At 45.2% G+C, this 22,528-nt stretch overlaps 1 protein-coding gene across 5 annotated transcripts in view; it reads left to right on the forward strand.

The window, feature by feature from the left end:
- Positions 1–22,528, forward strand: part of PTPRG (protein tyrosine phosphatase receptor type G) — a 680,315-nt gene that overhangs the window by 571,060 nt on the left and 86,727 nt on the right. For all 5 annotated transcript variants that reach the window (XM_058562200.1, XM_058562209.1, XM_058562192.1 and 2 more), the window contains 4 exons: positions 3,558–3,742; positions 6,820–6,928; positions 12,886–12,935; positions 14,426–15,200. In XM_058562200.1, the coding sequence (XP_058418183.1) occupies positions 3,558–3,742; positions 6,820–6,928; positions 12,886–12,935; positions 14,426–15,200 (1,119 nt within the window). The remainder of the gene's footprint in view (positions 1–3,557; positions 3,743–6,819; positions 6,929–12,885; positions 12,936–14,425; positions 15,201–22,528) is intronic.

Consider the following 22,528-nt stretch of genomic DNA (forward strand, 5'->3'; position numbering starts at 1 on the left):
TCAGGGAGGTGGAGGGAGATGGAGAGCGGAAGAGAAATTTCTGTTCCTCCTGTGCTTCCCTTAGGCCAGGAGGCGGCTCCTCAGCCTGCAAACCCCTGGCCTGGTGCTCTGGTGCGTAGTCTGGGACAAGCACGGATCTCTGGAGGCCCCTCGGTTCCTGCATTCCCATTTGGGAGCTTAACTCAATATTTTTTAGTACATTGAGACAGTGGGATTCAGTGATACCAAGCTACATTTATTGACAAGGCAATATTTCCATGTCTTATTGAGTAAAACACGACAACAACAAAATCAGTTATAGTATATATCCGTTTACATCAAATTGTATATATAAGCTTTTACATGTGTGTGAAGAGATGTCTGGATATTGAATCCCCAGAAGGTTAACAATGTTTATCTCTAAGTCCTGATGTTTTGGGTGACTTTTTTTTAAAACTTCCTTCTTCTTACTTTTTTGTACTACTTGGGTTTCTTTTTAAAACCATTAACATGAGTCATCTTAATCAGCAAAGAGAAATCCAGCTATTTTAATTTCAAAGAATAAATAAGAATGGTTGCATCCGCATGTGGGTGATAGAAAGATTTATGTGGTTATGATGTAACTGTTAGAGATGTGCGTCCCCATACAGCCCATCACTAATAGGAGCAGGGGAGTGATGGCTTCAGGATGAGGGAGATAAATAAGAACATGGTAGGAGGTGAGAAAAGAGGTGGAAGTCAGATCTGACATGGTCATCATTGTGAGGGATAGAAACTTCCCAGTATATAAATTTTGTGGGTTCATTTTTGGCGTTTGGAAAGAAGGGGTGTAGATCTTTTCCTGATATCCCCCTCTCTATGCTGTCTTGAGAAACCACAAGTGTGAAGTCGGGATATTAAAAAACGGTATCTTAGCGCCACCTAGTGTCCATACTCTGTCATTTCACCCCCATGTCTCAGCGGAAGACTCCTTCAGATTCTTTGTTTGATGTCCCTGCTCTGGTGGCATTTGCGCGGCAGGCAGCGCGATGCCTCCCAGGGTTCTGCGGGACAGTGGGAATGCCTCATTAATTTATCCCTTCCTTCCTGTCTCAGTCACACAAAGCGAATCTCTCTGACTGAAGCGTGGTTTGGCAGTTGAAGAGCAAAAGGACGCCTCCCTGTCAAAACCAATCTCCACTTTCCTCCAGCAGCCGGCTCCTTAAAGCTGCGGCCATGCTTCTCTGGCAGGAAAGCCATCCTGCTCCCCAGGGCTGCCTTGAGCTTGGGGCTCCTGGGGAGACTGGCTCGTCGGGGGCTCCCAGGAGATGCCAGAACCAAGCCATGGTCCCCGGCCTATCTCCTCCAGTATTGCTGACGTCCTTCTCACCCAGCTCCTACCCTCAAAGCCTGAGCCTCCTCCCCACTGCCTCCCTCTCCCTCACGCCCCTCTTTGTCCAGCACATCACCAGCCTCTCGGTTTTACCTCTAACTATTCACTCTAGAACCTGCCATTCTGCCCTCTCCCCTGGTCTACACGCAACTGACCGTCTACAGCACCTCCTATCAGGCCTCCTTTCTCCACTCTTGGCTCCTCTAGGTTCTTCTACGCTCAGCTGAAGCTCAAGGGATCTTTGTAGAGCAGAAACCTGATTGCGTCATTCTCTGGTTCAGATCTTTCTGGTGGCTTCCGAGTACTCGTAGGATGAAGACCAGAATTTTCATCTGGGCCTGTGAGGCCTCCCACTCCAGCTGCACCCGGTGCTGCTTGCCTCCACCATGTTCTCTGTGCCTTGATCCAGCCTCACTGGCTTCCTTTTGGCCCCTCAGGCCTTCTGCCTCCTGTGGTCCCTTGGCCTGCCCTCCCCTCCTCCCCTTACTCCCACCCAGTTAATCTGAACTCAGCTCTCAGATGTACTTTCCTCAAGGGAACTTTTTCCTGGGCTCCATAGCTTGAGGCAAATCCTTCTATAATGTGCTTGGAAAACACCACATGTCTCTCCTCCCCTCCATCCCTCCCATCCTGGCGTGTAATATAAGCTCCATGTGTGTGCTTCTTGGGTAAATCTCCATCTTTCCCTTTAGACCAGTGGTTCTCAACCAGGGGCGACTGGTACCCAAGGGGACATTTGATATTATCTGGGAACATTATCAGTTGTTATAATTTATGGGGTGAGTGCTACTGGCATCTAGGGGGTAGAGGCCAGGGATGCTGTTAAACATCCTACAGTGCACAGGACAGCCCCCCAAGAGCAAAGAATTGTCTGTGCCAAGAGGTCCATAGTGCCAAGGTTGAGAAACCCCGCCCATCCCCCATGGAGGCAGGAACCACTGCCACCGGGAAGGAACACCTTTGGAGGCCTAAAATGTCACTATTAAGGGCTGACTTGATATTATCAACCCTTTAATAGGTTTGTCCATAGATAGATGTAGAACCGCCATGTCCTTTCAAATCTGCCAGCCACAAGGAATGAAAGGTGAATTAGCCTGACTTTCCTTATGCCCACTTCAGGATAATTAGACGAGGTACTGCTGGTCCGGAGAAAGTCATCCTTGTGTTTCTTGTCCTTTGCTTTAAAATTATTTCAAGTCTCCTTTTAAATTATATTTGATTATACTCTGATCTATTTTCAATAAAATTTCATCCACAATTTTAGTTAATTGGGAGACTCCACAGGTCAAATGGCCTGGCTTCTTCAAAAAATTCATCATGAAAGAAAGGCCAGATGACGATGCCAGATTAAGAGGCTAACGCTTAATAACTAAGTGCAGCTTGTGATCGGGGGGGAAACGGCTATATACAATCTTTTGGAGACAATCGGGGAAATTTGAACGTGGACTATGTATCAGATAATATTGTTGAATTAATGTTTATTTCTTTATATATCTTAGGTATGATAATGCCATTATGGTTATTGTTTTAGTCAGCTCAGGCTGCTATAACAAACTGCCATAGACTGGCTGGCTTATAAACTACAGAAATTTATTTCTCACGGTCCTGGAGGCTGGGAAGTCCAAGGTTGAGGTGCCAGCAGAGTCACTGTCTGGCGAGAGCCCACTTCTGGTTCACAGACCGTCGTCTCCTCACTGTGTCCTCTCCCGGCAGAAGGGGCGGGGGAGCTCTCTGGGCTCTCTTTTATAAGAGATTCACCCTCATGACCTAATTGCCTCCCGAAGGCCCCACCTCCAAATACCATGACATTGGGGATTAGGTTTCAAAATATGAATTTGATGGGAACACAAACATTCAGTCCCTTGCAACTCTATAGGACAATGTCCTTGTTCTTCAGAGACGGAGGCCGGAGTACTTAAGGGTGAAGTGTCAGGATGTCCACAAGTTGCTTTCAGTGACTTAGCAGGAAAACGTGTGTGTGCTTGTGTGCATGTAGAAAGAGAGAGAGAGGGAGAGAGAACAGATGTGGCAAAACGTTGACAGTAGGTGGATCTAGGTGAATGAGTATGGCCGTTTCCTGTACTACCATGTCAGCTTTTCGAGGTTGGACTCTTGAAGAAGACAAGGCAGGTGACTGAATGGCATGTTGTGCTTGGACGGCCCCTGAGCTGGGAGCCCCCCTGAGCTTGGCTGTATGTGTTTTCAGTTTGCAGCTCTCCACCCATCCACATGAAGGTGCAGCCTCTGAACCAGACGGCACTGCAGGTGTCCTGGAGCCAGCCGGAGACCATCTACCACCCACCCATCATGAACTACATGATCTCCTACAGCTGGACCAAGAACGAGGACGAGAAGGAGAAGACGTTCACAAAGGACAGCGACAAAGACTTGGTAAAACCTACCGTCCCGAGTCGGGGTGCCTGCTGCCCTGCCGGGATGTCAGGCAGCTATGAGAGGGCCCCCTGCCGTGTCTCTTTGCCAGGCCCACATGGTGTGATTTATGTGTCATGCCAGCCTCACACTGCCTGCTGAGGGCTCTACTGCCATGGCTGTGCCACGGTGCAGTGGCTACCAGTGTGAGCTGTGGCCGGAGCCTGTCTGGGCTACATCCCACCCTTGCACTTACCAGCCACATCACCAGGAAAAGCTAGTTAATTTCTTTGTAATTGGGCCCTTCAAGACTAACTGCTTTTTCTTTCGTTATTAAAAAAACAGAAAGCCTCCATGAAGCCCTTTTTATCTGATATTGTAAATATTAAATGTTATACAAATGTACAACAGTCCTGGCACATAGTAAGTGCTATCTAAGTCCTAGCTATTATTATTACATTTATTCCTCCTCCTCTTCCTCCTCTTTCCTGACTACTACTACTGTCACCATCACCAAGCAGTTGTCCACAGTCTGCACTATTCCCTTTTGTCCCATCTATCTACCTTACACATTCTCACTACCTGCTGGACCCCTGTGACCATGTAACTTTTAACTACTGATCTCAGACTTGCAGACGCTATAAAATACGATCTCACTGTGAGCTATACATGCCCAATTCAACTTCTCATCTTAAAATGTACATAAATGTCTAGTGGCCGACACCCAACAAAGCTTTCAGAACAGATGTTAGTAGAAACCGTCTCTTCCTCTGTAAAAGTGAACCCTCCAACAAGCACTGGTCTTTAAGTCTTTGCATAGAAACTCAAAGTGACACATTTGGGTTTGAAAGCCTTGCATTTATTGTTAATCAAAAGAAGGCTTTGGAATAATGAAACCCATAATTGTATATGCACATGAAAAATGCACTAGGACCGAGTGGGATCCTTAATGACTGTTATCACCTTTTTTCTCCCAATACAGAGTCCCCGGGGCCCATTCAATCAGTTATAGAATAATACTTTGCATATTCCTTTAGATGAAGATTCTTTTACTTCATTTCCATTTATATGTTCAATTTCCCCGCTAGACATTGTTATCTGGGTCACATTAGGGGATGATGAGCTTCATGAAATCAGAGAGGAATCTATTGAAAGGCACCCAAGGTTATGATGTGTTTTAACCTTTCTCTTGTCACTACTGGAAGTCCATAAGGGATTTTTCTCTTTTTGAAGTAAAGATGGCTTGCATTAATCAGCAGAAACTATCTAGGCGCTTATGCGGTTTCTTGTTCTAAGTGGAAAATAATTAAACATGCAAAGATGGATAGATACTGGCTTGGAGTGAATTCTAATAAATCCCTGCATAGACGGAGCGAAGATTTTCCTCTGAACAGAAGACGGGGTCAGAGTCTTAGAGAATGAGGCATAAATTAGTTTCAGAGAAAGAGAGAGATGTAGAGAAAAACAGGCTTTGACAGCAAGTTGTTTTTTATAAGAATTTCTAGGGGTGGTTATTTTCTTTTGGGACACACAAAATTAATTTTCTTCATTTCTCAAGAAGTCAAGAGTGCTGACTTAGTGGCGACAAAGCTCTTCTCTAACTTATGGTTATTATGGCCCAGAAACCTAAAAGTAATACTTAAAACATGGGTGTAGCATCTTCCAGTTTACATCCCTCTTCCACGTCCTTGCTACAAACCTGTGGGGCAGGGGTTATTACCTACCTTTTCCAAAAGAGAGAAATGAGGCTTCAAGTTAAGTAAACTGACCCCACCCTACTGCTCTCACCAGGAATCCGTTTGCCAGACAATGGCAGCAGGTGTGGCCGCAGTAACGTTTTAATACCCGGTCAGAGGTTTTCAGTAGCTACATCAGGAAGACCCACTCAGTGGTTAAGCTCCCAGGACTGCTTTCTCTGCTTGGCCCAGAATACACGTTTCGATGACAAGACATTTCATCCATTAGGAAGTCTTTGAAAATCAGTTGCTTCTGTTTGTTTCTTCAGGAAGCAAGTGCTGCCTACTTTTTAGGTATTTTCCATTTTCTCAATTTAAAGGCTCTTGGAATAAAGCTTTGAGGAATGGGGCTCTGGATTTGGCTGGTGATGTTTGACCAAGGGCTGGCAAACTTTTTCTAGAAAGGGCCAGATAGTAAATATTTTAGGCTTTACAGGCCATACGGTCTCTGTGGCAGCTACTCAACTCTGCCACTGTAGGGTGAAAGCTGCCGTAAACAACGTGTGAAAGAATGGGCGTGGCTGTGTGCCAATAAAACTTTATTTACAAAAACAGACTGTGGGCGGGATTTGGCCTGTGGGCTGTAGCCTGCTGACTTCTGTGTTAGAGCAGTGGCATTCTTTCTGTTGTGTGGTATGGACTACCTATGAATAACGCTCGCCTCACCTGTGTTATACAGCACTCACACAAACCCTGTGAGGCAGCTATCACTCTGCTCACTTAACAGCTGAAAGTAGCAGAGGCCAAAAGACATTGAGGAACTGGCTCGGAATCACAGAGCTAGTGAGTGGCGTGACAAAGCAGGATCTTGTGTCATCTGACCTCTCCTGAGGTGTTCTTCCTAGCATCATGGCCCATGTTATCCATGGTCGAGGTACAGCGAGGCCTTTAAACTGCAAAGAAACAGACATGCAGAAATTTTGTCGTTGATGTTCTAATTCTAAACTCTGCATGGCTCTGGAAATTCAGTACACTTGACAATTCTAGAGGCTGTCTAGGGTAGATAATTACCATTTATAAGGTACAGTAGTTAGGAAAGAAGTCCAAGCCTTGTGAGTCTAAAGAGGGCTGAAGACACATTCCAAGCCAGAGTCAAGAATATGGGTCAAAACTAATTATGTTACTTCTCTTATCCCACACATTTCAGTGTTAGAAGCAGATTCCCTGACATAGTTATCTCTGAACGCTGTTTCCTTTCAAAGGGAGCCTTTGGTCAGCGGGGAAGTATCGTGGCTGCCACGCCTTGCCGTGGGACCCAGAAACCTAATAGTAATACTTCATGTTACTTTAGGTTTGGCTTTAGAAGGTACGCGTGCGCCGGCCTTCAGACCAACTCACTGCCTGTTCTCTCTCCACCTGCAGAAGGCCACCATTAGCCACGTCTCACCTGACAGCCTTTACCTGTTCCGTGTCCAGGCTGTGTGTCGGAACGACATGCGCAGCGACTTCAGCCAGACGATGCTCTTTCAAGGTAAGGCCGGCTTCCCTTCTTCTCTGGCCTGGGGGGCCCCTTCTTCTTTAGGCTGTGTCTTTTTTCTTGGTAAGGGGCTTGGACGAAAGAAAACAAGCCTGGGGGCCCGCCCGGTGGTGCAAGGGGTTAAGTGCGTGCGCTCCGTTGTGGCGGCCCGGGGTTCGCTGGTTCGGATCCTGGGCGCGCACCGACATACCACTTGGCAGGCCATGCTGTGGCGGCGTCCCATATAAAATGGAGGCGATGGGCACGGATGTTAGCCCAGGGCCAGTCTTCCTCAGCAAAAAGAGGAAGATTGGCAGATGTTAGCTCAGGGCTGATCTTCCTCAGGAAAAAAAAAAAGATAAAAAAGAAAACAAGCCTGGCCTAAGAATCAGTGTGGGGTTTGAAATCACACCTGAAAAGCCTCCTCAGCAATTTAGGCCTGTCTTTTAGGTTGGGGGGGTCATAGGCCAGAAGGGGGGGAGGAAGAGCAAAACATTGATTATTTTTTTAATTATTGTTAATTTTCAACTGTGGGGAACCAAGTATTTGTCTAATGCTGCATCAGATCACAAAATCACTTCCTAGTCGTGTTGTGGAATGTCCTGTCTGGATGGCTAGCATGATTCAGTTAGCTGTTCTCTTAAGAACTAGAGCCCAGACAGATGAACACACCCTTCCAGCTTGCAAGCCAGACAAACAAGCCCCTTACAGGATCCTTGAGCTTCTTGAGAAATAGATATAATGTTCCTGCTGACTTAGAGTCTAGTAGAAAGTTCAGGGCCAGGACTAGAGTGAGGCAAGAGAGGCATTCTCCTTGGTACAAAATGTAAAGGAGCACCAAAAAACCCACTAATCAGGATACGTTTTTTTTTTTAATTTTTTATTTATTTATTTTTTCCCCCAAAGCCCCAGTAGATAGTTCTGTGTCATAGCTGCACATCCTTCTAGTTGCTGTATGTGGGACGTGGCCTCAGCATGGCCGGAGAAGCAGTGCGTCGGTGCGCGCCCGGGATCGAACCCTGGCCGCCAGCAACGGAGCGCGCGCACTTAACCACTAAGCCATGGGGCCAGCCCAGGATACGTTATATTTTAACGGAATGTTTTTTAAAGCAAAATCAATGCAAAAATTTCATGAAGAAAATATCAGAATTTTAAATAAAGACAGGATCCACTCTGTCTTACTTGTCCCAGCCTAATCTTGTCCCTGGTTCCAATAAAACTTTATTAACAAAAATATGCAGCTGGCCCGTGGGCCTTAGTTTGCCGACTTGGTTTTGTGATATGCACTAGGACATAGAGGCATGGAGGGAGGGACTAGGGCATTGGGCTTCGCTCTGCTGGTCTGCGGTCCTCCCTGATAGGGTTCTTCACTTCTTGGATCCTGAGTTTCAGAGAAACCTACACATCAGACCAGTGGTTCTTACCCTTTTTGAATCATATGTCTGATGGCAGCTTAGGACCTTTTCCCTAGAAAATGCCAGAATTTTCTGTATAACTTCAGGGGCCCTGTAAAGCCTGTAGGCCGTGCACTAGCGGCATCAGCATTGTGGGGAAACCTGTGAGAAATGCACCTTCATGGGCCCCTCCCAGACCGATTGCCTCAGGTCTCAGGGGGTGGGGACAGGAATCTGAGTTTAACCAAATGGCCCAGGTGACTGGCACGTACATTAAAGACTGAGAAGTGCTGGTTTAGATCTGGGGCCCTGCAATGAGGGCCCCAAATTTGAGTCCTGGCTGCCTTTTAGTGTTTCTGCGACTCAGAGTGTTTATTAACTTCCCTAAGCTGCAATTTCACAGTCCAAAAAGTGGTAGTATTGATAGTAGCAACCTCACAGGGTCCTCAATGACATGGGTGATGCATGTTAAGTAATTAGCACAGTGCCTGGTACCAACTATAAATATCCCCTTAGTATTAGGTTTAATATAAAAAATAAATGATAGACCCAGGGTAAGAAGCCCTCCAGCCTAGATTCCCTCTAAGGACCCTTCTAGCTTTACAATTTTGTATTTAGTATTTAACTGTTCTTTGCTAATGTTCACATTATCTGATCCTTTCATTTAAACTAACTAAAATTGGCATGATTGTATTTTTTTCACAAATAAATCACACTCGCTGTGTCCACCTGTGCCCTGAATGTATTAGCCCCTTCGCCTGTGTTGAGGAGGGTCCACAGGCCGAGGCCAGGTCTGTGCCGGCCCAGGGGAGAGAGAACAGGAGGTCAGAGTGGGGACTTGCTAAGGCTGGGGCCCTGGGACTTTGGACACATAAGTCGTGATCAGGTCTCCCATGTGCTCCGACCAAGAGCCTGGAATCTGCAGAACTGCCTTTCCTGATTAATAGGCCCTTGAGCTTGCTGGCTTTTGCATGGACTTTGAAAAATTAAATGTTTGTAATGTAATATAATTCAAAAAGGCCTTGTCAGCCATAAATTCCAAGCACGGAATGTTTTAAATGTCTGATCACAGTAACTTGTTGAAAATGGCCAGTGTCTCCTTTGTCTACAGACTTTCTTTGTTCAGAGGTAGACATCAGTTTTTACTCATTTTGTGTATCCATGTTTGGCCCTGTATACTGACAAAGGGGCGTGGATCCTTCACTCCTCCCACAATGACTGTAGCATCTTCCCTACGGCATCCAGTGGGCAGTGTAAAAACTAAATCTTCAGGTAAGCTAGCACACCTTTTCCAGTGAGCCTGGTAGGACTTTATGAGCAGTAGAGGCCAATGTACAAAACTGATCATCTCTTAGGACTTAAGTTTTAAAAGGGAAAGAAAAAAAGCTTAGAGAATTTTACAGACGCCTTGGTCAGAATAATTAGGTTTCCCAGTGGTAAGTTTACATCTGTTTTGGGAGCATGAGGGCGCCACATGGAATATTTACATTATTATAGTAAATATAATAGTATTTATGTTCTATATAACATAATAAATATTATATTTACCTTCCTGTAGTAAATAATAAAAATAATAATGCCAAGCAATATCTGTCGAATGGCTTACAGAGCGTTTGCCCCTAAGTTATTTCATCTGACCTCGTGGCAGCTTGTCACTTTGGTGTTATTTTACAGATGGAGAAATGATGTTCGGGGCGACTGAGTAACTTGCAAAAAATCGCTTGGCTGCTAAGCAGAATCCAGGTTTCTTATTCTAAAGCCCAGTCATATATACACAGCAACAGACCACCCCTAAAGGGTAAATATTACCCTGTACCCCCCGTCTTCCACAAATGGATAAAAAGATTGATTACTAAGCCGTCAAAGCCTTTTTGCAATTCTCAACAGTCACGGAAAATCGGGATTCTTGAGCTTTTTCTCTGAGCCACACGCCCATTCGGCAGCCTGGCGAAGCCAACGGATCCTCTCTCAGAATGGTTTAAAATAAATAAGTAAAATACATAGGGAAGGAAACCAATTATGTTCAAATACAGTTGTCAAAATATTTTAAACAAACAAATCTGAAATGTAGTAATATATGCGCTTTTGTATTAAGATATTAAATGACAAGTGGTGGGTCTGTTAGCTACTGTGATTTCTGAGTGGTGGTGAACATAGATGATATTCCGCAATAGCTACAGCAACTCTTAAGGCAGTTTGAAAATATCCGATTTCAGAGACAAAGTCACAGGTTCTGTTAATGCAGCTGAGGTTAGTTGCCTGCTTCATGGTGGAAGGAAGGGAACATCTCAGTGAGCGCTTAGTGAGGACACAGATGTCATTGTTTTCCCTGTCCCTGAATTCCATGAGGCCCATGGACCTCAGGTTAAGCACTCCGGATCTGGAAGGTCCTGTAGAAACTTCCTAGTCACCACGGCTAGAACTGACCCCAGTGGACATTGTTCAAGATTAATGAAAAGCAGGCATGCTGATGGAGTGGCTGTTTAGTTTGTAGGCCTTAATTAGAGCACTTTTGTAAAGGGCAAGTGGAGCAGGTCTCCTGGGAACCTTTCTTTCTGTCTTAACGAAGGTAGGTGTGCACCTGTCTGAGGCAGTGCATGCAGGATCAATCCTGGAGCAACTAAATGATGGCGGGAGGCTATATTTAGTCCCGGGCAAGAGCCGTTTGCTTCCTAGGCTGCTTTGTTTGACCTGGTTGTATTGGCTTCTAGATCTGTCTGTTCTCCACATTTGTCTCTTCACATATTTCACTTTCCAACTATGCAAAATAAATATAGTGTTAGGTCAGGGTTTGCAAATTCAGGTGCCCCTGGGGCCAGGCAGGGAAGATGTACAGATGAGGCGAGTGCTGTCAGTGGGAAACTTGAGATCGTGTACCCACGGAAAGGGGACGATGGACACTTTGCCCTGGCCAAATGTTGCCCTACAGGAAGGTGAACTCAGTTTTGCCAAATATTGTGATTTTTCAGGATGAGCAGGAAATTGGGATCTTTAGGTGAAAAATTTACTGTGTTGGCAGCAAATTCAGTTTTTTAAAAAAGCTTGCAGGCCAAACGAAAAGTATGTCAGTCACTTACCACTTCTGGTTTAGATAGAAACTACAGCAGGTCCAAATGTTACTTATTTTGGTATTTAGCATTTTTTGCTGATTTTTCAGTGCCATGTATATATAGGAAGCAAACTTTTAATTTATACAGCACTATTGTTTTTTGAGATAACAAGAAGCAGTTTGCTATGTTGTTTTTTTTTTTCTTGTTATACTGCTTAGCATTATTCACAATAGGGAAAAGTTGGAACCAAACCAAATATCCACTGACAATGAATGGGTAAATAAAATGTGGTATGTACATACAATGGAATATTATTCAGCCTTAAAAAGGAAGGAAATTCTGACACATGGTACCGCATGGGTGAACCTTGAAGACATTATGCTAAGTGAAATAAGCCAGTTACAAAAAGACAAATATGTATGATTCCGCTTCTATGAGGTATGTAGAGTAGTCAAACTTACAGAAACACAAAGTAGAACAGTGGTTGCTAGGGGCTGGGGGCAAGGGGAAATGGGGAGTTATTGTTTAATGGGTACAGAGTTTTAGTTTTATAAGATGAAAAAGTTCTGGAGATTGGTTACACAACAATGTGAATATACTTAACACTACTGTACTGTACACTTAAAGTGGTTAAGATGGTTTTATGTTCTGTGTATTTTACCACAGTTACACATTTTTTAAAGTTATATTGTTTAACAATGATAACGCATAGGAGAACAGAACTTCAGGAAGGTACGAACACTAGAAAGAGTAATGTATGGTTAATATAAAAGAATTAACCGTTTCAAGCAACAATGGCAATATCTTATGGTGTTTTAAAACTTAAGTAGAAATAAAACATATGACAATACACAGAAGATGAGGCGGGCAAATAGAGTTAAATTATTGTATTGTTCTCACATTTTTGGAAGGGGTAAAGTACTAATTTAAGGTAAACTATAGTAAGTTTAGGATGCATATTATAATCACTGAGAGGTTCATATAAGAAATTATAACCAAAAAGTTAGTAGAGAGAAACAATGGAATAATATGATCCCATTTATATGAAGTTCAAAAATAGACAAAATCCTGAGAGAGTTCAGGATGGGGGTTACCTTTGGGAAGGGGGGTGGGTATTGACTGGATGAGGGGACATTCAACCCTGCTGGGGTGCAGTATGGGTGGTAGCTCCACAGGTGTTTACAGAGGTAAAAATTAATTGGACTATATACTTAAGATTTACTGTATGTAAGTTTTACCTCAATAAAACAGAAAACAATAAAAATTAAAAAAAATTTTAAACTAATAGCTTAAGACAAAAGTCAGCAAACTATGGCCCACAGCCAAATCTAGCCCTCTGAATGTTTTTTAATAACTCACAAGCTAAGAAGGTTTTGTGTTTCTAGATGGTTGGAAAAAAATCTAAAGAAGTATAATATTTCATGACACGAAAATTATATATAATTCAAATTTGTGTCCGTACGTAAAGGTTTTTTAGAATAACAATAAAAAGTTATATTGTTTACAATGTAATTTCTTTGTTTCTCAGCTAATACCACTCGAATATTCCAAGGGACCAGAATTGTTAAAACAGGAGTGGTAAGTAGAGAATGGTCATTGCTTTGTCATGGCTGGTTGTTAATTTGCACGCGGTTAAAACTGTCACCACGAGGTGGCGGTATGGTGTTGTTAAACTGCTCAACGTGAAGAGGTTAAGGTACAGAAAAAATTAAGTTATTCAGTCTTTATAATTCAATACATTATGCAAACAAGCTGTGCAACAGAGTGAACGCAATAGTGTTATACCGTATACTTTTTGTCAAGATAAGAATTCTCCAGATTTTTAGTTATTTATTATTTGTGGGATTGTACTATGTAGGAGTACAAAGGACTGTAAAAGGTTGGCTCCAAGCCCTTCATTGGACATATGCTAAAATTCAGAGGTTGTCATTTACCCAAAGTCACATCGATTTGTAAATTTCTGGAGCCTAGATTAATATCTAAGTTTGCCCATTTCTAGTGTGATTAATAATCACAGTGTTAATCACAGTGTTGGTAATAACAATAGTAGCCTAAAATTTACTAAGCATTTCCTGAGTTTCAGGCACAGATTATTTTGTTAATCTACTCCTGGCAGCATTCCAAAAGATTGGTGTTATTATTATTCCTATTTTACAGATGAGGAAACCGAGGCTCAGTGAGTTAAATTAATGTGCCCAGCATCACCCAGAGAGTGAGTGAGGGAGCATCGACTCAGGCCCAGGCCACTTGACGTCTCTGTCTCGAGTGCCTTATCTTATGTGGCATCTCGGTTTCCTCACCTGTAAAATGGGGTGATGATCATGTGTGCTCCAGGGGAGTGTGGAGAGCCCCGGCACATAGTTGGCACTTGTTAAGGGAACTCGCATTGTCGTCTCCTACATGGGCATAGATTTTGCCGTGGATGAACTCGGAGACTCTGAAAAGTATAGCAGCTGTGCAGGGCCCAACGTGGAGATGCAGGGCTGTCAACCAGTTCCCAGAGCTTGCAGTGCAGAGTGTGGCTCCTGCCTCTGGCTGGGCCCCTGCAGACATGGGCGGGCTACTTTCCCCCTCTGTCCATCCACTTCCTCACTTTCAGATGGCGGAGCCAGATCCTGGAGGGCTTTTCTAGACCTAAGAGCTGTGTATTCTCCACAAGAGCCAGTGATATAAAAAAGCAAGGGCTCCTGCCTCTTCCGGCATCACCCCGGGACAGTTGACCATCTGGTGTTGCCAGTGTATTACCTATTTGGTGTTTCAGCCAACTTGAATGCTACTTACTTTTTTACCACTTAGCCTCCTCCTGAGCGATATCAGTGAAAAGTTGGGATTGATCCTCTAGTTAAAATTTTTAATGCACTCAAAGTGACTGTAGAACCGTAAGACCAGAGGCGGTCATCCATGGATCACTTGATATCAGCTTTGGCACCATGCTTTGGGAAACCCCATGAGATAAATGAAAGACGAATAAAAACCTTTGAGGGTCATATCCAATCCTAATGACTGACACTTCTCTGCTTTCTCTTCCTCTGTCCCTTCCCCCAACCTTCCTGGGTGACCCTTTCAAGCCCACAGCGTCTCCTGCCTCTTCGGCCGACATGGCCCCCATCAGCTCGGGGTCTTCTACCTGGACATCCTCTGGCATCCCCTTCTCATTTGTTTCCATGGCAACCGGGATGGGCCCCTCCTCCAGTGGCAGCCAAGCGACAGTGGCCTCGGTGGTCACCAGCACGCTCCTTGCCGGCCTGGGCTTCAGCGGCGGCGGCATCTCCTCCTTCCCCAGCACGGTGTGGCCCACGCGCCTCCCCACGGCCGCCTCTGCCAGCAAACAGGCCGTCAGGCCCGTCCTGGCCACGACAGAGGCCTTGGCGTCTCCAGGCCCCGACGGCGATTCGGCACCGACCAAGGACGGTGAGGGTGCCGAGGAAGGGGAGAAGGATGAGAAAAGTGAGAGTGAGGACGGGGAGCGGGAGCATGAGGAGGAGGGGGAGAAGGACTCCGAGAAGAAGGAGAAGAGCGGGGTGACCCACGCTGGGCGGAACCAGACCGAGCCCACCCCCGCCCCCTCGTCTCCCAGTGGAACTGCCGAGGAGGGTGGGCATCAGACTATACCTGGGCACGAGCAAGACCAAACTGCCATCCCCACGGACCGGCCCAATGGCGCGAAGGGTGCCCACCCTGGCCTGGACTCCGACTCGGTCACCTCCACCCAAGTGCCCCCCACAGTCACAGAGGAACATCATGAAGGGAGTGATCCCAAGTGGCCCCAAATGCCATCTAAAAAGCCCATGTCCCGAGGGGACCGGTTTTCCGAGGATAGCAAATTTATCACTGTTAATCCAGGTAAGTGGTCCCGTCCTCATTTGAGGCTCCGTGCTGCTGTGAACAGTCTTAAAAAAATGGCATAGGGGATGAAGATCTGGAAAGTGCTTAATATTCCTGGAATTGTATGTATCCCTAGTATAAAAGGTGTGTGTGTGTGTGTGTCTATTCTATTCTAAGAATAATAATCTACTCTCTTATCATTGCTGGACTAAATCTTGCCTTGATATTTGTTTCCTGGCAAAATCTGCTTGCCTCAGAATAATTCCAAGGACTTCAGCATGCAATGAAGTAAATGAATAAAAAAGACATCAATCTTAAGAAGTTTATTCATTAAGATTTCATTCCTTCTTCACATATTCAGCAGCTGTATTTATGGAGCGCCTGTTTGGTGCCAGGCGCTGGGCTGAGTGCTCACTCAGGTAATCTTGGTGCCTGCTTCTTCGAGCTCACAGTACGAAGAAGACAGATGATGGCAGCTAGCTGGGGCACACGCCAGGAGGTTAGGCAGCGGGAATGTTAGAAAGCAAGTTAGCTGGCCAGCCAGAAAACTAGCTTACTAAAGTTGGAGATTTTGAAATGGCATTAGAGGAAATAAACATGGTGCAGTCAGAAGAATAGTGACGAGAGCAGGGACCTACCTTAACTAAGAAAGGCCAGTCTGGGGAAGTGACATTTACATTGAAACTATACGGGTGAGAGGCTCCATGGGAGAGCTGGTGTTAGTCCCCGGTCCTAGCCCAAGAAATAGGGCTCTCATCCCAGAGCCCCATTTGCTGTGTTGAATTACCCAGTTTATAGATGGTGAGACCGGGGCATGGCTGGTGTGGCCTCTGCTGTGAGGACGTGATCCCCATCACCCTGACCCGTGGCAGTTGCTCTCTCGTGCTCCAATTTTAAGGAACCCTCCCGATAGTTTCTGCGAGGGAGCCATGAGCATGAGGGGTATGTTACTATTGTGAGGGGTTTTCTTAAGAAGAAATTCTTCCTTTTGCCAGACTACAAGATGTTTAGCAACAATTTTTTTTGCATCTAAGCTGTTGTGGAGTTATAAGAGCGCAAAAAAAAAAAAAAAGCAACTGGTAAATATTTATTTGCTTTTGCACTTGTAAACATTAAAATTCATCTAAAGCTGAGATCTCGTATGTTAAGATACAACTTAGAATAAATTTTCATGTTTTGAGTTACGTTCTCCTTAAAGCTGGTATGGACTCATTTTTTGAAGTGTGGGTTTCCTACGGGTGTTGCTCAGTTTGTCTTGGTCTTAGGGAAAGGTGCAGAGTAGCCGTCTGTGGAATTGAGTAAAGGAATATCAGGCCACTTGTGAAGCTATTGGAAGCTATTCCTGCATAAACAGGGACATTCCCTCTAGGAATTGCTAAGAAAAAGTTGAACGTCTTGCATTTGAAGATTTTAAAGAAATATTTATGGAGTACCCACTTTGTACCAGGCACTGGACCAGGCACTGGGAATAGACCATAGATCAGACAGGCTTCTGCTTTCCTGGGGTTTACGTTCTGGTGGAGGATCTTGAGAATATTCCAGTAAACAAATACATAACTTCAAATAGTGTAAGTGCTAGAGTCTGGGATGGGGACAGTGTAGCATCGAGTGTCAAGGACTGACTTTTGAGCAGAGACCCAAGTGATAAGAAGGAGCTAGCCATGCAAAGATCCATGGAAGAACATTCCAGGCTGTAGGAACAGCAGGTCCGGAGACCCTGAAGTGGGGATTAATTTGGATCAGCCGAGGAGTCGTCAGAAGTCCAGTGTGTCTGGACCATAGAGAGTCAGGAGGAGAGATAAGGGATGAGTTCAGAGACAGGCAGAGCTCAGATCAAGGGGCTCACAAGCCGTGCTGAGGATTTGATTCTACTTGAAATGGAAAACCAGTGGTGGATTTCAGCAGGAGACCGACTCGTTTGATTAACTTTTTTGAAAGATCGCTCAGGCATCTGTGTGTATACAGGGGAGGCAAGAGAGGACACAGGAAGCCCAGTTAGGAGGTGATAGCAATGGCGGCCTGGTCCAGCGTGGTTTTTCCACAGACAGGTGGTGGACTTGGAATTAATTTTCGAGCTTGAGGGGTTCAGCCTCTGGAACAAGGGCTCTGGCGAAGTAGTATTCTCAGCCTGCTCCTCTTAAACATTTCTTTGCCCACATTCCTGAAAAATATGACTGTTAAGAGCTTAGGTTGGGAGTGTTTACAGCTTGAGAGACTGGAGAGGAGTGAGGACCTGGGGCATGTTCCAGGTAAGTAGAAATGAGTCATTGTGATTGGAATCAAATTCCAGACTCCAGGGAAAGGGAGGAGGCACAGATAGTAAACCTTCGGGATTTCCATCTCCAGGTATGGGGCCTGTGGGTCTCCAGCCTCAACCGTAAGGCATTGAGTGTCTGTGATCTTGGCAGAGGAGCTTTTGGAGTGAGATCACCCCAGTAAACTCTGCCCCTTATTCACTCAGGCCAGTCTTTGCTCAGCGTCCTTGTCTGTAAGGTGGGGATAACTATAGCCCTTAGTGCAGAAGGAGGTGCAGATAAATGAAGTCAACCTTGTTGTCAGTGACAAGGAAGGAGGAGCTATTTGCAGACCAAAGGCCACATAATCATAATGGTGAGGAGGCCCCTAGCAGGTCTTTCTTTTGCAATCAACCATAGACATTAAGAAGTACGCCAAGACCATGGTTCCCAGTGAACTGGCGTTAAAAACAACCTCTAAGACCTCTGGTCCATCCCTAATACTGGTAAATCAGAGTGTCTGCCTCACCACCTTTATCTCAGTGGGAAGGTTCACTTCTTCCCAAAGCAAAAAGGGATCTTGCTTTAGAATTTCAAGCAATTCAAGTTCAGAGATCAGCAAACTTTTTCTGCAAAGGGCCAGATAGTGAGTGTTTTCAGCTTTGTGGGCCATATGTCTTTGTTGCAACTACTCAACTCTGCCGTGTAGCACAAAAGCAGCCAGAGATGATACATAAATGAGCAGATGTGATTGAGTTCCAATAAAACTCTGTTTACAAAAACAGGCCATGGGCCTGATTTGATCTGCGAGCTGTTATTTGCCAACCCTTGGTTTAAGCAGACATAAGTGTGTGTATTAGTTAATAAAGGATGTGAGTAACTTGAGGGTAAACCTGCAAACTCAGTCCATGATCCCCAAAGTCTCACTTCACCTCCATTCATCCCATCTTTTCCCCGTCTGCGTCCTGCAGCTTAGTGTTTACTTTTTAAATGAAATCGCCATCATCTTACTGTTAGTGGTGACTTATGTTAAAGACTTTGGATGTACATTTGTTTGAATCTGTTCCTGGCAAACTCAGACACATACAAAAATCAGGTAATATCAATGAAAGAAAGGACCAGGTGTTATATATTAGGGAACAGTGAGGACTGCAGCAAATTTGAGAGCACATGTTCTTTCTAAAGACAGACACCCCGCTCAGTTCCAACTGACTCTTGCCAGTGAGAATGCCTAGTGAGCCAGAAATCCAGGTCTTTGTGCAGAATCGCCTAATTTTTAAGTGAGTTTAAATTTTAAGAACAGTTTTTGTTTTGTTTTGTTTGTTTTACATGTGCCAAACTAAATGCATCCCTTTGCCGGTAGGCAGGAACCACTGGTGCTTGGCGTCCACTGTAGAGTTGATTGCTATAGTTGCAGCTGCCCTGGAAGCTGATTAGAAGGATTAGTGGCCTCTGTGCAGTCGCTCTTTCTCTCACCAAGCCTTTTGCTGGCATCCGTGTAGTGTGAAGCCCTCAGCTGGATATGTGCTGCATGGAGATCCGACGTGGTCCCTCCCTCAGGAGCCACAGCCTGAACGTAGTGTAACCAACGGATGCAGTAGAATGCTTTTGGGGTGCTGTGCAGTACAACATGCCCTAGCAGAAGCATTTTGGGGTGGGCATAGTCTGCAAACTCATCATTTAGTGCTGGGGTTTTCCATTTCTGTTTCCTTAAATCAGGGAAACTCTTTTTTTTTGTTTTTTTTTTTTTAAAGATTTTATTTATTTATTTTTCCCCCAAAGCCCCAGTACATAGGTACATAGTTGTCTGTCTTAGCTGCACATCCTTCTAGTTGCTGTATGTGGGACGTGGCCTCAGCACGGCTGGAGGAGTGGTGCCTCGGTGCGCGCCCGGGATCCGAACCCGGGTCGCTGGCAGCGGAGCGCACGCACTTAACCGCTAAGCCACGGGGCCGGCCCGGGAAACTCGTTTGTAAGACTGAGTCATGCTCAGAACCCCAGCATAGAACCCGTGTAGAAGTCTAATCCGGCCGTGGCCTGCTTTCATCTGGCCCATGAGCTCAGAATGGACAGAGCTGGTCAGAGACCTGGGGCTGCTGTTCTGCTTTGAGAGGGCTCAGCTCCAACCACCCCACTCCTCTGGGAAAACCCTGAGGTACCTCTTTGGAACCCTCAAACTCCAAGGAACCCAGCTCGAAAACCTTTGATTATAGAAAGAATAACATCACCGGTTAACATTTGTTCCGTGCTGGCACTGCCTGTGCTAAACGCCAGTCTGTGACGTCACCTGTCCTGCAGCGCCCCCGGGAGGGCTGTGCCGGCATTGCTGTGTCAGGCAGGGAGGAGGCTGAGGCTCGGAAGATGAAGGAACGTGTGCCCACAACAAGCGTGTGGGAATACGGGGCCATGACTCCACCGTCCAGGGGGCTCCGTCCCACACGGTGCTGCCTCCTCCCTCCTGGCGAGGAAGCTTGTTGCCTGAGTGGGCAACACGAGATGATTGCAGATGAAATATAATTAGTAAGTGAATATTTGAGTGTGTGCTTTTAAAAAGATGCCAGTTTTCCATCTATGGCAGAGGTTCTCAGCTGAAGGTGATTTCCCCCTCTCCCCACAAGGACATTTGGCAATATCTGGAAACATTCTTGGTTGTCATGACTGGGGAAGGGGCTGCTGGTGGCATCTAGTGAGTAGAGACCAAGGATTCTGCTAAACATCCTACAATGCACGGGCCAGCTCCCACAACAGAGAGTTACCTCGTCTAAAATGTCGATAATGCCGAGGTTGAGAAACTCCGATTTATGGTATTCAAGTTTCCTTTTCAAAGACGTTTACTTGAGGAAGAAACTTAAGGACAAAAATAAGTAGTACAGGTCCATGAACAGTGGAGATCATGACTGCGATACCCAGCTGGAGTGCACAGTGGTGGGGAACAGTGTAGCACGCTTTATTTAAGATAAATTACACCAGGCGCTTGTAGGGACTGCCAGAAGCAGTTGTCAGCCAAGACTAGTTTACCTGGTCACGTTTTTTTTGGGAGATGTTTTCTAATTCTGCTGCCCCTGCGACTGGCTGTCATCTTCCTGAGCGTGTCGGTAGGAACTAGCTTGGGTGGCTGGAAGGGGTTTTTTGGCACCAGTGTGCTTTCGTTTCCTCCAAGAAAGTGTCTGGGTCCTTGGAAGTTTCTGTACCCCACTGAGTGATCTTTAAAATAGGACAGATTGTGTATCTCTGGGTGTGGGAAACCAGACCCCACTGAGAACAAGTAGGTTTCCAGAGAGGTTGGAGTCAGGAATTCAGGTTGTAAGGGGCGCCGTATTTGGCGTAAGGTGGTATCAGCATCTGTCCTGAGTGATGGCAGAGCCACGTGATGTTGCAGTAAAGCAAGTGTCTATGGTGGCGGTTTGCTAGGTCAGGACTGGCTGTATTGATGGGGCTTGGAATTAAATTGGGATTTATCAAACGCCCTCCATTTTCCAACACCTAATTGAAATAGTCACAGCAGACAACTGTTTGATTGATTGAGTCTGATGACGTGAGCTCTGTGTGAAATGGTAAGGAGTGCTTATTAACCAGAACTCTGGGTGGTGATAAACATGGAAACACACGATGCTCTAGTCCAGCTCAGACGTGGCGGTGGGAACACGGAACCGGTGTCCCGTTGCAGGAGAATATGTGCATTGGTAACTGACAATCCTGTCTCTGCAACGGGGGTTCAGATAATGTCAGAGCTCCGGAAAAATAAAGGCAAATTTTGTGGCCCTGTAAAAAAGCAGCTGCCTTTTCACCTCACACCCATTAGAGGGGCTACCGTCAAAAAACAAAACAAAACAAAACAGGAGCTAACAAGTGTTGGTGAGGCTGTGGAGAATTGGAACCCTTGTGCACTGTTGGTGGGAATGTAAAATGGTGCAGCCGCCATGGAAAACAGTATGGTGGTGCCTCAAGAAATTAGAGATAGAACTACCTTGTGATCCAGCAATCCCACTCCTGGGGATATACCCAAAAGAATTGAAAGCAGAGTCTTGAAGAGATATGTGTATAATCATGTTCATAGCAGCATTATATACAATAGCCTGGGGGGAAAGCAACCCAAATGTCCATTGACAGAGGAATAGATAAACAAAATGTGGTATAAACATACAGTGGAATATTATTCAGCCTTAAAAAGAAAGGACGTTCTGACACATGGTCCAGCATGGATGAATGCTGAGGATGTTATGCTAAGTGAAATAAGCCAGTCACAAAAAGACGTATATGATTCTGCTTATATGAGGTGCCTAGAGTCGTCAGAGTCATAGAGACAGGAATTAGAATGGTGGTTGCCAGGTGCAGAGAGGAGGGGGGATGGGGAGTTGTTTAATGGGTATTGAGTTGCATTTTGCAGATGAAAAACAGATTCTGGAGACTGGTTGCACAACTGTGTGAATATACTTAACACTACTGAACTGTACTCTTAGAAATGGTTAAGATGGTAAATTTTATGTTTTATTCACCACAGTTTTTTTAAAAAGCAGCCGCCTTAATTCCCGGATGGAGTGGTTTTTAATGAGTGCGTTACTCAGAACAAATGTGTCAGGTTGCCTGCAAGGGAACCAGGCTATAGATTTATGAGGGTGCAGGTTGTCCTCTTGATCATTCTTGAAAAGTGAAGATACTCCTAACAGGGGCCTCTCGGATCCAAACTCCTCTTAATCTTGATGCGCAGGAGTTCTTGTCCTGCATCAGAAGTTGAGCCCTTCCTGTGGAGTAGGACGCGTTCCCGATGGGTCCATCTGATGTATCCCTGCCTGCAGCATTTACAGTACATTGTACTCCGTTTTTATTTGCTTCTACTGGGATGAGAGCCAAGCCAGTAAAAGGCAAACAGCATTAATTCAGTGATGACATATGCCACTGAAAACTGTTTTTCTTTTCTGTTTTTTTTTTTTTTTATTTTTTTAAAAAGCAGAATGGAGGCGCTTTACTCAGATTCTGCTGGATGCTGAAATAAAAGCTGGGAGGAGGAAAGCTATGTGGGGGTCGTTAAACCTCACCTCCCTCCTGCAAATGCTCAGGGAGGGTTGGTTAGGCTCTTGCTCCAAGTTTCATTGGGAAGACGTTTCTGAAGCA

This window comes from Diceros bicornis, chromosome 2 (assembly GCF_020826845.1).
Source record: "Diceros bicornis minor isolate mBicDic1 chromosome 2, mDicBic1.mat.cur, whole genome shotgun sequence".
NCBI classification, from domain to species: domain Eukaryota; kingdom Metazoa; phylum Chordata; class Mammalia; order Perissodactyla; family Rhinocerotidae; genus Diceros; species Diceros bicornis.